Genomic DNA, 18532 nt, shown 5'->3' on the forward strand with positions numbered 1-18532 from the left:
TATCTGATTCATACTCTCCCATATCGAAATTTTACATGCATACTTACGATTCAACTTCTTATTCAAGCAGTACTTCACACATACCATCCTTACACAAGCAAAATCTTTACAATACTTTGCATACACACTTACACCCATCAGATATATGAAATGACATCAACATACTAATTTCCATTGTAATTTAACATATATGAGTCAACATAAAGACCCACTTGAAAATCACCTTCACTATAGCTCAGAGTTTTAAATCCAATCATCCTTCTCGAACCAACAACAAAAACTGATTAAAAAAACCAGGGACTTCCATTAAAAACTTATTTACAAATTAGTTTACTAACATCTCAATTACAGAAGACCCCTATGCAAAACATCTTAATTATACTTTACTATTTTATGCTTCTTTACATCCTTTCTCTTTGAAAGTTGTAACATGCAGAGCTATCAGACTTAAGAGAAGGTTGAAATATCAATAGATTATCCCAAAATCCTTAGCTTGTAGTTTAACGAAGAAGGAAAGAATGCTGAGTTTTAAAAAGAAGAACCTGGATGTAGAACAGAAAGAAGAAAATCCATCTTAATGTTCCCTTCTTATCATATATATATATACCCAATTCTCCTTAGTGGATCTTGACAAGTGTTACATGCATATAGAAATTGTCCCTTAATTGGCCTACAAAAGCTAAAAGAATTGTAAAAGAGAATCCTATTTCGATGCCAGTTGGCCAATCAATTTTATTGGCTCCAAACCAGATTTCGTTACAAACCTACTTTGCATAATGTTTAAGCAACTAGGCGTATTATGCCTTGGTGATGACTCGCGTATGGCGTGGTCTTAAAGACACTTTAGTCCCTTACAACTTTCTCACAAACTTAGTATATTGGCAAATTCTCATAGATTTTATTTCATACTTGCACCTAAAGTATCAAGGGCATATCGAGCATAGACTGCACATATTTTAGCCTATAAATAAGAGGATTCTGTACAAAAAATAGGGGATCCATCCACCTATAAAACACAATTTTACTATTTAGTTTTCTTTTCTTTTTATTTTTGCTTAATAGAAACTTTTCTATTCCGATGTGAAGGCACTTGCGAGTAGAGATTTCTCCGGATCTGAGCTTTAATATATTTATTCATGGGTATTCTCTTATACCTTATCTTCTATTATTTTATTTATATTTTGTTGATTTGACCCATTAATCGTTGTATGAATATTAGAATAGATTAATGTGTTTTACTCATATCTTGCATGATTTGAGTAATAAACTAATTTATTTGTTAAGTGATCATTTATTCGAAATTGGTTGTCTATTCAAGAGTACTTATTATATTAAGGACTGATGCCCCTAATTGAATATCTAAATAGGTAAGACTGGAAGAGTATCTTGTTGTGTATAACTTGTACCAAGTGGTGATACCGGGAGGAAATTCTAGCTAAGGGTTATAAATAACGCAATCGAGGATAATTAATTATTTAATTAGATAATTAGGGATTTAATCAATCATACACTAGAGGCTCACATTGTCGAATCTAGGAATAGGAAATTTCATTAGGTTAGTTTAGGTTAATTAGTTTAATTAAAATATTAATTTGGATTCACACTACTAATTCATGACTTAATTAGATTAGTAATTATTTTCTGTATTAATTTAATAATAGTTTCTCCAATCTGCAATCCCTTGGGTACTGTAACACCCATAACCTGTATCCGTCGCTGGAATAGGGTTAAGGAGCATTATCATAAAACTGTAACATAAAAACATACATTTCCAAACATTGATATAAACATAGCATAATCAATTCATATACATGCTTATCATCCATTAATCGAGCCCTTGGGGCCTTAGAAACACTTTAGAAACGATTTGGGACTACGTTGGAAACATTTGGAACATTGAGGAAAAAGTTAGAAATTTTAAACTGCAGGGGTCACATGGCCATGTGGCCAGGCCATGTCACTCACACGGCTGAGGCACACGCCGGTGTCTCAAGCCGTGTAACAATCGAAATAGGGACACATGGTAGTGTCCCAGTCCGTGTCTGTGCCCGTGTAACTCTCTGACTTAGGTCACACAACCAAGCCACACGCAAGTGTACTACGCCGTGTAACACTCGAAATGGCCTGACACACCTGTGTGCTAGGCCGTGTGCTAGGCTGTGTAACTGCCTGACTTGCAACCTTTAAAACTTACAGGGGACAAACGGCTGAGACACAAGCCCATGTCTTAAGTCGTGTGGACAATAAATTTGCCAAAATCAAGCCATTTCCTTCACCCGATTCAAGTATGCAGCTAAACACAATTTGGACATATGACCAAGACATTACAATATGCCCAAAACATGCATAAAATGACCAATTCACTATACCATTAATCCATACAACCAATATTCCAATAAGGCACCTCAATCACAAACTATCAAACATATCTAAACATATGCATATTTTGCCATACATGAACCATACACATCTAACTTATTTCTATACCAAAACATACCACAATTGACCACATTTCAAACATACCATCACTTAGCACTTTGATCATAAAAACATGCATCAACTTGACCATATTATTACCCAACCACAAAGTATCAAAAGTACCAAAGGTACCACAAATTCAAAGCAGCATTTACGTGCCATAAACATCAACTAGCCATTAAACATAAGTCCACCTATACATACCATATAACCTTGATAAAAACATCAAAAAATATCGATATCATTGCTGGATAGTGTGGTAGGTCTCTGACGAGTTCCAAACCGATCGAGCTTCTGATAATCTATAAAACATAAGAAAGAAAACTACGTAAGCATATAATGCTTAGTAATTTCATATAACATGAACATAACTTACCATTTCAATGCATAACTTTAAAATTTAACATGATACAATCCAACCAATAGCTTGGCACAAGCCTAAGCATCGTCAACAACAATTGTTAGTGCATTAACACATAATTCACTTGAATTATCACATGATAAGTTAAATTCACATGAACATAATGCCATTGAATTCATGCTTTCCATAAACATAGATATACATTCATAGATCATTATCATTTCATACCTTTCCATAGGTTCATAACATAGCCATTAGAACATTTACCGTTCTTTCCCTTTTCATGCCCGTTGAACCACTTAGAATAATATCAGATATGTGGGAAAGCTTACACAAAGTGTGGTAAACATATACGATCCTCAAAATACTTACTGATGTTCCATTATAACAAAATACTATATTATAATTTGACCTATAGGCTTGCGAAAACTGCCACTTTAATTATTATATATTTTTGGTGTGATATTTATACTACAAATGATAACACGTTTATAGGTGATCAAGTTTTTGACGTCGTTGCCGAGGACTACGACGATGAAAATTTTATTAGATTGATTACTGTAAAATAATATTAATCGAAAGACAAATGAGCTAGATAGTGTTCTAAATTTTATTTAATTTTAATTAGTGTGTAAAAAAAATATTATGATCTTAATTTTTTTTCTCTTTGTACATAACTAAATATATTTATTTTTGTAGTTAATTAAATATTTTTATTAACCTTGTTGATTATCATATTTAATCATGAACATTGATTTTTATAGATCAGCGTACGAACAATCCAAATTGAGTTGGTTGGTGCACCAGGCCGTGTGTTAGGTCATGTAACTCATTAACTTGCACACTAAAGAAATCATTAGAAGACACACAGCCGTGTCGCCAGGCCGTGTGCCTTACACGGCTGAGTCACACGCCCGTGTCTCAAGCCATGTGGACCCAAATTTACCTAAAATCAAGCCATTTCCAAGACTATTTCATGCATGACCTTTCAACCCATTTAAACACACTTTGAAATTACCTAAACATCACCAAAACACACATCAAAATATCATTCCAAGATCTTAATTCAACTAACCAATATGCCATTCAATGGCACCTCAAATGCATCAAAACAACACCAACCTAAACATGTCAAAAATTACCACATTTCAAGCATCATATCCTAGTTCAACGCTTACCAAAACATACCACATATTGACCATTCTAAATCCATTTAAAACATACCATAAGGGACCTTATAAACATACATAACAAGGTGACTCAAGTGATATAATTTATCAAGGCATTAAATGGTACCAAACCAACATGACTTCCAAAGTTTCTACTTGCCAAAGTATCAACAACACATTCATCAAAATATCATTACAAAACACACTATACATGCCATTATAAACCTTGGCCAAGATGTTCAAAAACTACCAAAAATAGGTGGCTAGTGTGCCTTGAGTGCTAATCCGACCTTCCAACCTTTAAAAGTATCTATAAGAACAGAAAATAACATAAGTAAGCTTTGTAAAGCTTAGTAATTTAGACGTACAAAAATTATAAATCTTACTAAATTAAATACAACAAATTATTCAATAATAACTCAATTACATATGTTCCCTATCATCCAAAATCTCAACCCGGTGAATTGCATAGTTCAATTTAAATCTCAAATACATGACATAACTATCAAAATCAAAAAATACATTACAATACAGAGATTCACGATCTGATGAACGACCTATGGAGTACATAGATATTCCAACCGAAACATGCCAATCGCCCGTAAGAGCTAATCCACCTGATAACACGCCAGATGCTTATAAGAGCTAATCCATCCAATAACACGTCAATTGCTCCGAAAAGCTAGTCCAACCGAAAACACGCCAAAAAACAAAGTATAGCACAAGAGTTCGCAACAAATGATTAACCTCAGCCTACTCAAGAAAAATGTATATATATCACACCACATCAATCTCCATTCTAATCCCTCACATATCACACCAACATTCAATTGTACTCTATCCTGCATCCAACCGATCCAAGTATTGAAATTCGATAATATTTCTCAAATAAATTTACTTCATCTATAATCAAATATATCTATTATATAGTATTATATCATCAAACATTTCATATAGATGTTAAATTATAAGTCGCACAAACTTACTTGGACTGAATTGTAGTAGTTGTAGAAGTTTAGGGATTAATCCACGATTTTTCATTTTCCATGTATATCAACAGGGTCTTGATCTAAAATGTGAAATTTCTCAATTATTAACTTACATTTCACATTCCAATTCACTTTACATTTTATAACCTTTTATTTTTCAAATTTACACAAATACCCCTAGCTTTTATTACTTTTGCAAATTTAGTCCCTTAACCCGAAAATCATCAAATTAACCATTTTTCTCAAGTAAGCATTACATTCAAATATTCTAGGCCCTTAAATAGTCCCTATTAAACATCAAACTCACTATCAAACCTTGAAATTTTGACATTTTCATAATTTAATCCTTAAATCATAATCTAACAAAAATCACTTCACAAAATCACCAAATACCACAATCAAAGCTTCAAAAACATAGTTATCATCAAAAAAATTCAAGGTTCATCAATGGAAAATTCTAAAATTTTTAACAAATTCAAAAATGAAGGTAGGGCTAGCTGGACCTAGTTGCAACGATATCAAAAACATAAAAATTACAAGAAACGAGTATAGAAATCACTCACATGCAAGGCAATAAGTTTGGCCGATTTTCCAAGCTAGGTTTTTAGTGTTTTTGGCTATGAAAGAAACAAAAAATGAAGAAGAAAGACTTATTTCTTTACTTAATTTTGTTTTCATTTTGTTTTAATTATAAAATTGCAATTATACTTAATTTACTTTCAATTTTTCTTTAAAATTTCACTCCAAAACCGTCCACTATCAAGCAATAAGGTTTAATTGCATTATTGGTCCTTTTACATTTATTAATTAAGCTATTAAATAATCTAAATGCAATAATTACTAAGTTTTTCACCATTTAAAATTGTCCCTTTTCCTTAATTAGCTATCTAAACGTTAAAATTTCTTAACCAAATTTTAATACAACTTTAATGACTCTGTAAGTATTCTATAAATAATATCTACCAGTTGAAACGATAGATATATGTGGTGTCGAAACCATTGTTCCATCACCTTGAAAATCGGGCTGTTACAGGAACAGTCGAAGACGAATAGCATCATCGGTGACCCTGTTATATTTAAACATATCACAAAGTAGAAGGAATCGATTGAAGTGCTGATTTGGATCCTCTATCATATTTCCTCGAAACTACAGAGTATTTTGAATCATCTGGATGGTAGCCGTATTGATTTCAAAATTATTGGCATTGATAGTCGGCCTGTCAATACTGCCTCGCACCACATCTAATGCAAGTAACGCATATTCACGCAATGTCTTTTCCTGTTGAGCCATCAGTGGCTCTTTTCTTATCTGAGTTGGTGGTTTAATCGAATCATAAACAACGGGTTTTCTCATTGTAAACTAGCCACCAATGGTGGATTATATTGCATTTATTATCGATTTCATCTCAAAATTCTCCCCAGTTCAAGACTTAGCTCGATCGGAATGGTTCTGCTCCGAGTTATACACTGAAATCAGATAAAAAATTATCAAATTAATAACCAAAATCAAATTAAAAATAACAAGAACAAAAATAGAATAGTGGTGTTTGCAAGTATACGGGTCAAATTGTAATATAGTAAGTTTACAACGAAACACTTCGAGAAGTATTCTGAGGGTCGTACCTAAGGGAGGATGGATTAAACTTAGAATTATTTTCTACACGAACATAGATATATAGTAATAATCGAAAATTATAGTACGACGAATAACATAAAATTATTGAAAGTAAATTAACAATCTAATTGAATCTCAGATAACAAGCAGAAGCTTAACTCTCATTAATGTTCATAATTAACTTCAGAACTCGGGTTTCAATAATTAGCTAATAACTAACCATTATTACCTCTCGACCTTTAACTGATTGATTAATCGATAAAAACCACTTATCTCTCGACCTCACAGTTTAAACCAAGATAAATTATGAGGTGCTCGGTAAACTATTCTCTCGACCTCATTTATCTGAATTACTTCCTAGGATTTTCAATCTTAAGGTTTAAGCATTCATAATTTAAGTCAACTAATTCTACAACAATCCCTAATTCTTCAGTTAATTACTCCCATATTTGATCATTAATCTCCCTAAGAAATTTAGTCACTCATGAATCTAGATGCAATTTCCCCACCAATTAATTTAAACATGCAAACAAGAATTGAATTAAAAAGAAGGGAAAAGAGAAATTGATTCGTTTTTGATATATGATGCGCTCGACTGCTGAAAATCCTTTAATAACTAGCAAGATATCGTTGATGGCAATAGAAAACAAAAAGAAAATTCTAAATAACTGAATAAATAAAGGCTTGGATCCAAATCAAATTCAAGTCTGAAACAATAATGAAATTTTTTATGGAAACTAAAATTAAAGTCTAATTAAAACTAAATCTACTAACTAATAACCTAAAAGTGGCTCCCCATAGCTCAGCCTAAGCCTCGCTATTTATAGGCAATATTAGTTGCCCTAATTAGGTCAAATACAAGCTAAAAACTGATAAAAAGTTTATTGCGTGAACGAAAACACCCCTAGCATAATTCTGGCCCTCGTCACAACGGTGTCATGACAAAGGATGTGGGTGTCTTGACACGCAACTTCGAATGGAAATTCTGGTGTTTGCTCTACTGTGTTGTGACCCTAGGTGCTTTTGTGTCGACATTGTTATCATTCCTAGTGTTCCTAGGCCTGAAAATAGGTGTCCTGTACATCCGATTAAGTTCGTTAATACTACCTTCGGCCTGTATTGGCCCAATAGGTCACATAATGCTAAATTATGCATAAAAAAGCTTATTTTGCTAATTATTGAATTATGCATAAAAATACTTATTTTGCTAATTATTGAATCTAAATTACTAAAACAAAAAATGCATCAAAATGACATAGAATGGCTTAAAAACAAACTGCTTAAGTGGCGGAAAGACTTTAATTTTCGACAACAAATTGTGGCAAATCACTATTTGTTTGGACTTCAAAGGTAACAATATGACTAGCACCAGAGACCCCAATGGACCCTTCTTGGCCAACTCCGATAGTATTCATTCCATAGAAATAAGAACCCACCAGTGCAGATTTCCCAAAGCTATGATGGGCATGGCTTGAAAAGTGCTATGATTGAGCTGACAGAAGAGAAAGAGTACAATCTAAATGCGAGACTCCATATAACTCTTCAACTACATTAGGATCATTGCAAGCTTCAGCTTCTAATGAAAATGTTCCAGGAACATATTGTTTCCCAATGCCATGCATATGGAAGGAAGATTTTGCTACAAACTGGCCATTTGCAATGGTATGGCTGACTGAGGACTATAATTAGATCTCTCTTTAGATTCACCTTGAAATACATTTGAGGTTCCCAGGAATTTGCTACCTGAGAGTCCACATAGGTGACCAATATGTTAAAATTTTGCTAAATGAAATTCAATTGCTAGGTAAGGAACCATATGATTGCTTCAACTCTGCTTTCTTTTCTTTTTAACTTGGAAATTGAACTGATAAATCTACGTTGAAAAACATATCTGCACTCATTGAACTTTATATCTTATTTTTGAATGTATAAAGATGAGCAACTTAATTTCCGTTCATACCTTGATATGTCTGCAGCAAGTTACTCCGTTTTCCAAGAAGAGCATCGAATGTAAGCTTCGTTTGAGCTCATTATGCCTGCTAGCAGTGTACGACAACTGCGCCTACTGTCATCGAATTCAGCCAATAAACGGAACCAGATGAAGCAACAGGAGTTACAACTAAAACCATAGGTAACATCAAAATATGGAAAATAAATATGCAAAACAATGAACTAAAATCATTTTTATTGCAAAGCTTAAATAGAACAAACTGAACTAACAATAAACTTAGCAAAACTTTATGTCAAGGATTTAAATTGCATACTGTCATTTCTTCAGAATAAAAAACATGGTGTTCTTTATTCTGGCCTGTTTGAGGAAGGTCTAAGAATTCTCAAAACAAGGCTAGTACATCAGCTCGTTCCAAATATAATCACAATATGATCTTAAACTATAACCAGCTCAGACCAAATTGAAGGGAAAAAGAGGGTAAATGAAGAAAAAAAGATCAACCTGCTACATTGCTGACAGAATCTCTGTTCAATTCCATTGACAGCAACTTTATGCCTCTTGTGATAATCTTTTGAGGATCTAATATCGTTGTTACAACCATGAACTTGACAGCAAGGAGAGCTTGTTGTTCGAGCTTTCTTGGCAGTCATAGCCGAACAAACTGAAGAAACAACAAAAGTTTCCTTAAAATGTCTGCAATGTTGTGCATCTCTATAATCAGTCAATCTCCCTAGCTTCAAATCAATGAGTGAAGATCCTTGACTGTTGAACTCCATCAAAGAACTAGACTGCTTGGAACCAGATTCCTCTTCACCATAATATGAACTAGAGGTGAACATACAAGTAGGAGAAACTAGCTTTTTAGCAGATTCATTAGCAAATTCAGCACCAAAACCCAAACTGGTGTTACCATAAAAGGGTTTCTTGTTCATATGTGAAAAACCAAAATCCATGAATTCCAGGCTCTCAACAGCTTCAGAATCAGTAAAAGGCTTGATATCCCGACCTAGCAATGCTTTTCTACTACCCGAAGCATCAACTGCCAAATCCATTTCATCAGCAAATGACAGGCCTTTCCCTTCAGAACCGTAGCTCCAAGACTCCATCACTATGAATAATGTAAATGCCTACATAATTCATGAAAAGAAACTTTAGGCCTTAATAAAAAATTGAAGAATATAATGATTGCCGAACTTAGAAAATGTGCCAATAGAAAAAGGAACAGTAATAAAGATACAGACCATTTATTTTGTTTTGTATTTTTTTTTCAATTTTAACATTACATTACAAAGAAAAATAAATAAATCCCCCATGAGAATTTGATAACAGGTCCGTTATAATAGGTAGAAAGAAGAGAGAGTGAAAGAAACAAAACTATGTTTGGTTACGGAGAAAATGAATGGAGAAAACAAAACAAAATGAAATTTGAATGCTTGTCTTGTTCATTGTCCAGTGAAACAAAAGAATCTAGCTCGACGAACTTCATGAAAATAATTGAACTGAGAAAAGCTGATAATTTGAGTTGCACAGACTTAAGGCTGATGTTCCTTTTCATTTTTCTGGTCTCAAGGAAAAAAAATGAAGATGTATTCAAAATGTGAGCTTTCGAATCCCATGAAAGTAAATATAAAAAGACATTAACTACATGAATCTTCTGCTCAAGCAGAAGTGCACCCAGAGCTCATATATTTAAAAAAAAAAAGGTTCAAATTCTTTCACATTTCAAATCCTAAGAAAACAGAGCTGATAACAAGAAACTTACTCTTTGTTACTCAAAACAGAAAAGCTTAATCAACAAAAAAAAATGGGAACTACCCGTTTTCAGAGATTAACATACAAAAAAAAAACTCAAATGGTACAGTTAGTCCCTATTACAATTTTGCAAACATTCCCATCTTTTCTCTTTTTTTCTACAGTTTTCTAGGAAACCAAACAACGACAACAAAGACCCTCGCCCGGGGGGGGGGGGGGGGGGGGGGATAATAAATAACCACCACTACCCCAAAGAAAAAAGAAAGGTTATCGTGATTTTCTCTAGCTTACCGCAATGAAATTGAAAATGTCTTCACTTTTCTGGTAAGGTAGAAGCAGATTCAATGTGAGCTGACATGATTTCCACTATTACAAGTGCTACAACTGTTATACCTGTAAAGCATGTCCAGAGCTTTTGTAGTTTTTGAGATGCATGTTTTTCCTCAAATTCCATTATTGACCCTTCATTTACGAAAAAACCACCTAAACACAGATTTTTGTTATGATTATTATTACTAGAACTTTGTTGGGGTTGAATTTTATTTTTTAATATTTTTTAGTCCGGTAAAAGTAAAAATTAAATTATTTTAACTAAATATAAAATAATTATTTATTTGTACTTAGACATGTTCATGGGTCGGTTACCCGTCCAGGCCCAAAGATCCACCTAAAATTTGAGAAGGTTTGGGCAAAAAAATTAGGCTCGTTTAAAATATGAGTCGGGTTCATGCTTGAACCTTCAAAGCCCGGTCCGACTCATTTTTAAAACTATAATACTTTATATTATATTATTTTTATATATTATGTAATTTAGAATACATTAAAAAAATAAATCTATACTAAACATATAATACTACTCTAATGTAAACATTAAAATAATGTTAAGATGACTATATAAAAAATGTATAAAATTATTAAATATTAAAATAAAATAAAAATATATTTAAAAATTTTTAAAAATAATGTGGGTGGGCTTAAAATGGGCTTAGGTTAGACTTTTGCAAATATGGACGGGTTTGGCAAAAATTTTAGGTCTATATTTCTGGTCGAGCTTGAACAAGTATAAAGTATATTAATATCATACTTAGGCTCGACCCAAATCTGACCTGGCCCATAAACACTTCTATTTATACTAGTTTTTTTACCCAAATTTCTCATTCATCGATAACATAAGAAATAAAATCAATTAACAGGAGGAAATCTAACCCAAACAGATAAGCTTTACTCGTTACACCCGTGCTTAAGATCCTTGTCATCATTAATATTAATAACATTGGATGCATCAGAAACTAGAATACCATAAATATTAGCCGGGAAATCAATCCATACGAAGAAGTTTACATATAACAAAGCGACCCTGCCGAGTTTGTAAGCAATCTTGTTTCTGTCTTTACAAGTCCAATGGTAGGAAAAATTGCTTAACTTAGACTTCAAGATAGAACAATCATGAATCTATAAGCCAAATTTATAAGTATTGAATCTTTGGTCAAGTAAAGTGTGGACTAAAGGGGGGCAATCCGACTCCACAATAATGCGATCGAAATGACAACTCTTCAACCATGATAAAGTCTTCCCAATAGCAATAGCTTCTACAATATGTTAAGGGAAGAATACTTGTAACAGAAAATTGAAAGGAAGGAAGAACAGTAAGAAGAAAGAACGAGATTTTAGTAGAAAGAAATGAGGAAGAAAATGATGAACACTTCCACAACTGCCTTTGCCAATCTTAATTGGCCAAACTAAAAGAGAATAAAGGTTTGGAGTGACAACCTATCAGACATAGTTGTTCAATCCGCATCGTTTAACTAAACAGTTATACCCTCAAAACGACTCATTTTAATATTCTCCTTACACGTACTGTTTACTAACATCATTATCCAAGCGTAACATTTTGTGTTAAATGACACTAACAAAATATTAACAGAAATTTAACATAAATTTAACATAAATTTAAACATATAATAGTTGCTCTAATTGTTCCATATAAAATATTTCCCCCCACGAACACGATCCTTGTCCTCAAGGATCAAACGTTGGATACTTCTGTTGCAACTCGACCAAACTCTCTCAGGTGGAATCTTCAGGAAAAGTGTTCGCCCATTCGATCAGTACTTCTGTAATTGCCTGATTCCCTCGTTTCACCATTTGTCATTCCAAAACCCTTACTAGTATCTTATCCAGAGTACCATGGACATCTATAGGAGGTAGCGTTAGAGTGCTGACAGCTGAACCAATGTGCTTTTTTAGTTGGGAAACATATGAGGTGGAATAAATGTGGGCACCAGTAGGTAAGGTCAACTTGTATGCTACCTTGCCTCTTTTAGCTTCCACGGGATAAGGGTCAAAATATCGTAGAGACAATTTCTGATTGCCCTTCTTCCTGAGTGAATTCTACCTATAAGGTTGTAACTTGAGATACACAAAGTCATTAATCTAAAATTCTTGCTCAGATATGTGCATGTCAGCCATTTGCTTCATACACTCTTGAGCCCTTTTTAGATGGAATCGCAGCATATCCCTAACTGCTTGTCTCTGTTGAAGGCCCCAATCCACAGTGGCCACCTGTGAAGAACCAACTAGATAGGGCATGTGATGAGGAGATGGTTGGCCATATAATGCTTCATATGGAGTTTTCTGTATAGCAGTGTAAAAGGTAGTGTTGTACCACCACTCAGCTAAGGGCGACCATTGAAGCCACTCACCAGGTTTCTCCCCAGACATGCACCTCAAATATCCTTCTAAACACCTATTCAAAACCTCATTCTACCTATCAGTCTGAGGGTGATAGGCAGTGGAGAGATGGAGTTTGGTTCCCAACTGTTGAAACAGTGATTGCCAGAAAGAGTTGATGAATATTTTGTCTCGATCGGAGCTGATAAACTAAGGGACTTTATGTAGCTTGTAAATATGGTCCAAATACTGTTGAGCTACTGTGAGAGTAGTAAATGGTTGGGACAAGGCCAAAAAATGGCCATACTTGGTGAGTCTATCAACCACCACTAGGATAGTGTTTTTCCCTGTGGATAGAGGCAATCATTCAATGAAATCCACGTTGATGCATGAGTGAGAATGGGTAGAGGTTGTAATAAACCAAGTGATGTTGATGTGTCATCCTTTTTAACATCATCTGAGAGCCCCTTTCAGTACAAGAGACCAGCAATTCTGTGCCTAGTGGCATGAATTCCAGAATGCCCTCGAGGGCTCCTCCATGAAATAAGTCAAAGAAAGTGTTCCTTAAACCAACATTCTACCCAACCATTGCTTTCCCTTTTTTTTTAAGACTCGACCATCCCAGGAATACTTTGGGTGGCGTTGAGGCTGGTGTGAAGGGTCAAACAGATCTCTTGTAGAGTTGGGTCAGTGAAGCGTGAATCCAAAATCTACCCCCAAACCTCAGACCATGAGATGCTGCCCTCACACTACAATAACTAACCATCCTACGAATGATCTCATATTGACTAGACATCAGCTACGATATTAAGGTTCCCTTGTTTGTAGGTAATAGAGTACTCATACCCCAAAGTTTTGGCTACCCACTTTCGCTGGTAGGGTGTAATGGCTTGCCTATCAACGAGAAATCTGAGGCTCTAGTGGTCTATCTTGATATTGAAATGTCTTCCAACTAAATAAGGGTACAATTTCTTAACAACTAGTAGAACTGCGAGCATCTCCTTATTATAGATGGATAAGGCTAATGTCGAACCCCGAAACCCTTGTTGAAGAAGGCAATAAGCCTCCCTTTCTGTTATAGCACTACACCAATTCTTTGACCACATGCATTAGTTTCTACAGTGAACTCTTCTTGGAAGTCAGGAAGTGCATGTATAGGTGCTTAGCATACTGCCTGCTTGAGCTTCTCAAATGTTGGTTGCTCGTTGTGGGACCAGTTCCACTGTACTTCTATTTTTAAAAGAGTGGTGAGAGGTTTGGCTAAGACCCCATGCTGCCTAATGAACCTGCGATAATAGCCTAAGAGGCCCAAGAAACCTCTCAAGTCTTTGATCGATCCAGGAGTTGGCCGACTGAGCACTCTATCAACTTTGGTGGGATCCATGTGAACAGAATCAAATGAAATGATGTGCCCTAGGTATTCAACTTGAGTAATACCAAAGTTTCACTTTCCCTTTTTTACAAAGAGTTAATGTTACCTTATCAAAGCCAAGACGTACCTCAAATGGAGCATATATTGTGCCCAATCAATGGAATAAAAATAGATGTCATCAAAGAAAACTAGCACTAACTTCCTTAGAAAATGCTTGAAGACTCCAATCATCAAAGACGGAAAGCTAGAGGGGGTATTGATCAGGCCAAAAGGCATGACAAGAAACTCACAGTAGCCCTTATGAGTTCTAAAAGTAGTTTTATGGACATCCCCTTCCCACATTCAGATCTGGTGGTCCGCTGAACACATGTCCAATTTAGAAAAATAATTGGCTTGCCCCAACATTTAAAAGCTCCTCGATCACAAGTATTGGAAATTTATCTCTGATGGTCAACTGGTTGAGTTGTTTATAGTACACACACAATCTCCAACTACCATCTTTTTTCTTTACCATGACAATGGGAGAAGAGAAAGGATTGTTACTGTCTCAAAATATGTCAGCCTAAAACATCTCATTGACTAGCTTTTCAATTTTAGCCTTCTAGACAGTGAGGTACTTATATGGCTTGATTCTGACCAACTGGGGCTCATTTTGAAGGGGAATTTGATGGTCCTACATTCTTTTAGGAGGTAATCCTTTAGGAAAATCAAAAACATCACCAAATTCATTAAGAATTAAATCATGATGCTGAGGGAAAATTTGGGGTGGCAGTGTCAAAGCTGTCAGAGCTGAACTAGTGAACATTATTGGACAGGTTCCATGTTTCGGCATACTAAGGCATCTAGACAACTGTGGACCAATCAAAATACAGAGACTCCTAAGAAGAATGCCCTGAAGAGTACAAGGGTTGCCTCAATGGTCAAATTGCATAACCAAACAAGATAAATTCCAAACAATTGGACCAAGGGATAACAACCACTGTACACCAAGAACCAAATCACATCATTTTACAGGTAGAACCATAAAGTCAGTACAGAATATCCACCCTTGTGATTCCCAAGTCACATATTGACATAAGCCTAGGGTTGACAGTTGAGCTCCATTGGCAACCATCACCTTTAAATGACAAGAGGAATTCACTGAAAGGTTCAATCATTTAAGAAACCTGAAATCCACAAAATTGTGTGTACTGCAAGAGTCCACCAGAATGATAACTTCTACTTGGTCGATCTTAGTAGAAAACCTCATAGTGTTGTGACCCTATGATCCATTCAAGGCATGTAAGGATAGGACTGGAGCAACAACATCATTCTCATTCTCAAAGGTATCCAACTTCTCAAGACAATCCTGGAACTCCTCCGAGGTAGGACTCTTAAGCTTAAAATTATGCTCCAAGCGAGGTTTTATCACTAGCTGGTATAGCTGGGATCTGTTTCACTTGTGACGTAGTGTGTATTTGGATACACACCAAAAGCACAACCCTTCTTTCTCCTTTCATCCATCTCAGTTTGGGACAGGGCCTTAATAGGCAATTTGTGGTGTTGAGATGCTAAAGTTCCCTGAATTTGAAAAACTACTACTAGTGTTGTAATTATCTTTGCTAGCAGAGAATAATGGTTTCGAAAAACCTAGTGACCCCTCTACAATCCCCAATTTCTTAAGAATGCTCCACAAAACGCCCTCCATCTGTCGAGCTAGTGTATACCCTTCCACTAGAGTAGTAAGCTTAAACAACCTTAAGTATTATCTAATCTCAAGCTTCAGATTATAAATGAAAATGCTGAGGGCATAACTCTCTGGTAAATATACTTGGTTGAGAAAGCTCACAAAGGTATCATGAAATTGATCTACTATATTAGTTTGTTTGAGTGCCACCAACTCGATCATAGGATCCAAGCAACTGTTAACACCAAACTGATCTTTCAAACCCCGAGAATACAACTCTCAAGTGAGTTGATGAAGGCCCCCGTGTCATTGAGTAAAGAAAATATGCCAATCGAGTGCCTTACCTTCCAAGTGCAACATAACCATCCTGAATTTGGTATGGTCCCTCACATTCTCAACTTCAAAGAATTGCTCGAGTTTAGACCACCAACTACGAGACTCTTCACCGTCGAATCGCGGACAACCCCACTGGTACATCCAACCCACTTTATCCATCAATGTGGCTCGAGAATGAACCCACATATGACCCAAGTCTGCAACAAGAGACACGACCAAGGTATCCTTAGGTGGAAACCTAGGTGGTGCAGTGTCCAGAATTCCCTTCCCTCGTCCAGGTGCTCCACTTGAATTCTACCTTGAAATTTGTGTCAAATATTGGTCAAAGAAAGCATGGAGTTCATATCTGAGCTCACCCTTGAACTCCTCATGAAAATCCTTGAAACAGCCATCGAGCTTGGTATTAAGCTATGAGAAGTCCTTCAACTGTGTCAACTCCTGCTGCATCAAGCCCATTTCCTTTTGCTGATGTGTGGTGACTCCATCATTGGCCATGAGAACCACTGCAACTTTAATACCTTTGTTAAAGGAAGAATACTTGTAACAAAAAATTGAAAGGAATAAAGAATAATAAGAAGAGAGAATGAGATTTCAGAAGAAAGAAATAAGGAAAAAAACGACAAACATTTCCATAACTACCTTTGCCAAACTTGATTGGCCAAAATAAATGAGAATGCTAGTTTGGAGTGACAAACTGTCAGTCATAACTGTTCAATTTGCATCGTTTAACTAAATGGTTACATTCTAAAAAAGACCCATTTTAATATTCCCCTTGCATGAACCATTTACTAACATCATTATCCAAATGCAACGTTTTGTGTTAATGAAACTAACAAAAGATTAACAGAAATTTAAACATAGAATCATTCCTCTAATTGCTCCATATCACAATGTTAGGCAAAAAATAGCATCGGAAGTACTAGAGATAGTCGAAATTGCAGTGCCATTTGAATCACGCTCCACTGTTGCCCAACGAGTCTTAATGTCCTCCCTGAAATTTGCTGCATCAATGTTACATTTCAACCATCCCCCCGGTGGCTTTTTTGATGCATTCCTCACTAGTGAATCTATAACAAAAGAAAGATGGAGCCGATCAAAAAAAGTTTGTGCCATCTTCCAATCCTGCACAAAATAAGAAGCAAAGTGCATAACGTGAGCTGCCTGTAAGTTTTTCTACTTCCAGATGAACAAGTTTTTATGAAATCATAAGTTGTATAATAAAGAAAGAACTTTCTCAATGGCGACAGTATTGATGTTAGCTAACAGATCAGTAACAAGATGTTTAATGGAATTATAAGAAGGTTGAAGTCCTACTAAAAACCACGAATTATGAGCATGCAAACAGCCTAAAAGAACATGATTGAGATTCTCATTATCCCCCTCATCTACAACAAGCCAATTGTACTGTCACACTTGTTTCGATAAGACACAAATTATAAGGAATAAAATCACGCAACAACCTCCTAGTAAAATCTTTTAATTTCGTTGGTTATTTCATGTTCCATAACAATGACTAAGGTCCCTCCACAACATAAGAACTAATGGCAACGAAAAGAATCAAAGCGACTCTATATTGAGACTTTACCGAGTATTAACCATTTGAAGTGAAGGGCCAAACCAAGGCATCACTCGAGTTATACATATTGATTGGAATGCGAACAATACGAGAGACATCAGATGGAGTCAAGATACCCTCTATAATACCTCGATCCCAACACATCTCATCCTCTTGAAGGAAGTTAGCAACCTCCTACAATTTGGGTATGTCCGAATTAATGAGAAAATTTATTATCATAAGGTATCCAAGGGTCCTTAAAAATATGAATCGACCTACCATCACCAATATGCCAACAGATGTCTTTGAGCAGAACATTCTTCGAAACTATAACACTCTTCCAAATAGAAGAAAGGTTGTGACCTTTATAAGCTTCAAGTAACCCATATGTCGAAAAGTATTTAGTTTTGAGAATACGTGCAGGAAGAGAGTCAAGATGCAAAAGCAAACGCCAATATTATTTAGCAAGCATTGTCATATTGAAATAGTAGAGATTTCGAAACCTTATACCTCCCCATTGTTGGACCTAATGCCTTAAGTGAAGTATATTCGTTTGTATAGTTGTAATTTTTTCAAACAACTTAATTTAATAAAATTATTCATTGATTGCATAAATAC

At 35.3% G+C, this 18532-nt stretch overlaps 1 protein-coding gene across 4 annotated transcripts; it reads right to left on the reverse strand.

The window, feature by feature from the left end:
- Nucleotides 1–5916: 5916 nt before the first annotated feature.
- Nucleotides 5917–10744, reverse strand: LOC107936244 (squamosa promoter-binding-like protein 2). Of its 4 annotated transcripts, none has more exons than XM_041088602.1 (4): nucleotides 10326–10513; nucleotides 9065–9690; nucleotides 8573–8677; nucleotides 5917–6464 (listed from the first exon to the last, which is right to left on the reverse strand). In XM_041088602.1, exons 2-3 carry the CDS (start codon nucleotides 9667–9669, stop codon nucleotides 8593–8595), a joined length of 690 nt encoding a protein of 229 aa, XP_040944536.1. In that variant the 5' UTR covers nucleotides 9670–9690; nucleotides 10326–10513; the 3' UTR covers nucleotides 5917–6464; nucleotides 8573–8592. The 4 variants fall into 4 exon arrangements, with proteins under 4 accessions (XP_040944536.1, XP_016724426.1, XP_040944537.1 ...); XM_016868937.2 differs by lacking the exons at nucleotides 5917–6464; nucleotides 10326–10513 and adding exons at nucleotides 7407–8355; nucleotides 10607–10744; XM_041088603.1 differs by lacking the exon at nucleotides 5917–6464 and adding an exon at nucleotides 7407–8355 and having other exon boundaries at nucleotides 8573–8674.
- Between the last annotated feature and the right edge of the window lie 7788 nt (nucleotides 10745–18532).

Source organism: Gossypium hirsutum, chromosome D02 (genome assembly GCF_007990345.1).
Source record: "Gossypium hirsutum isolate 1008001.06 chromosome D02, Gossypium_hirsutum_v2.1, whole genome shotgun sequence".
NCBI classification, from domain to species: domain Eukaryota; kingdom Viridiplantae; phylum Streptophyta; class Magnoliopsida; order Malvales; family Malvaceae; genus Gossypium; species Gossypium hirsutum.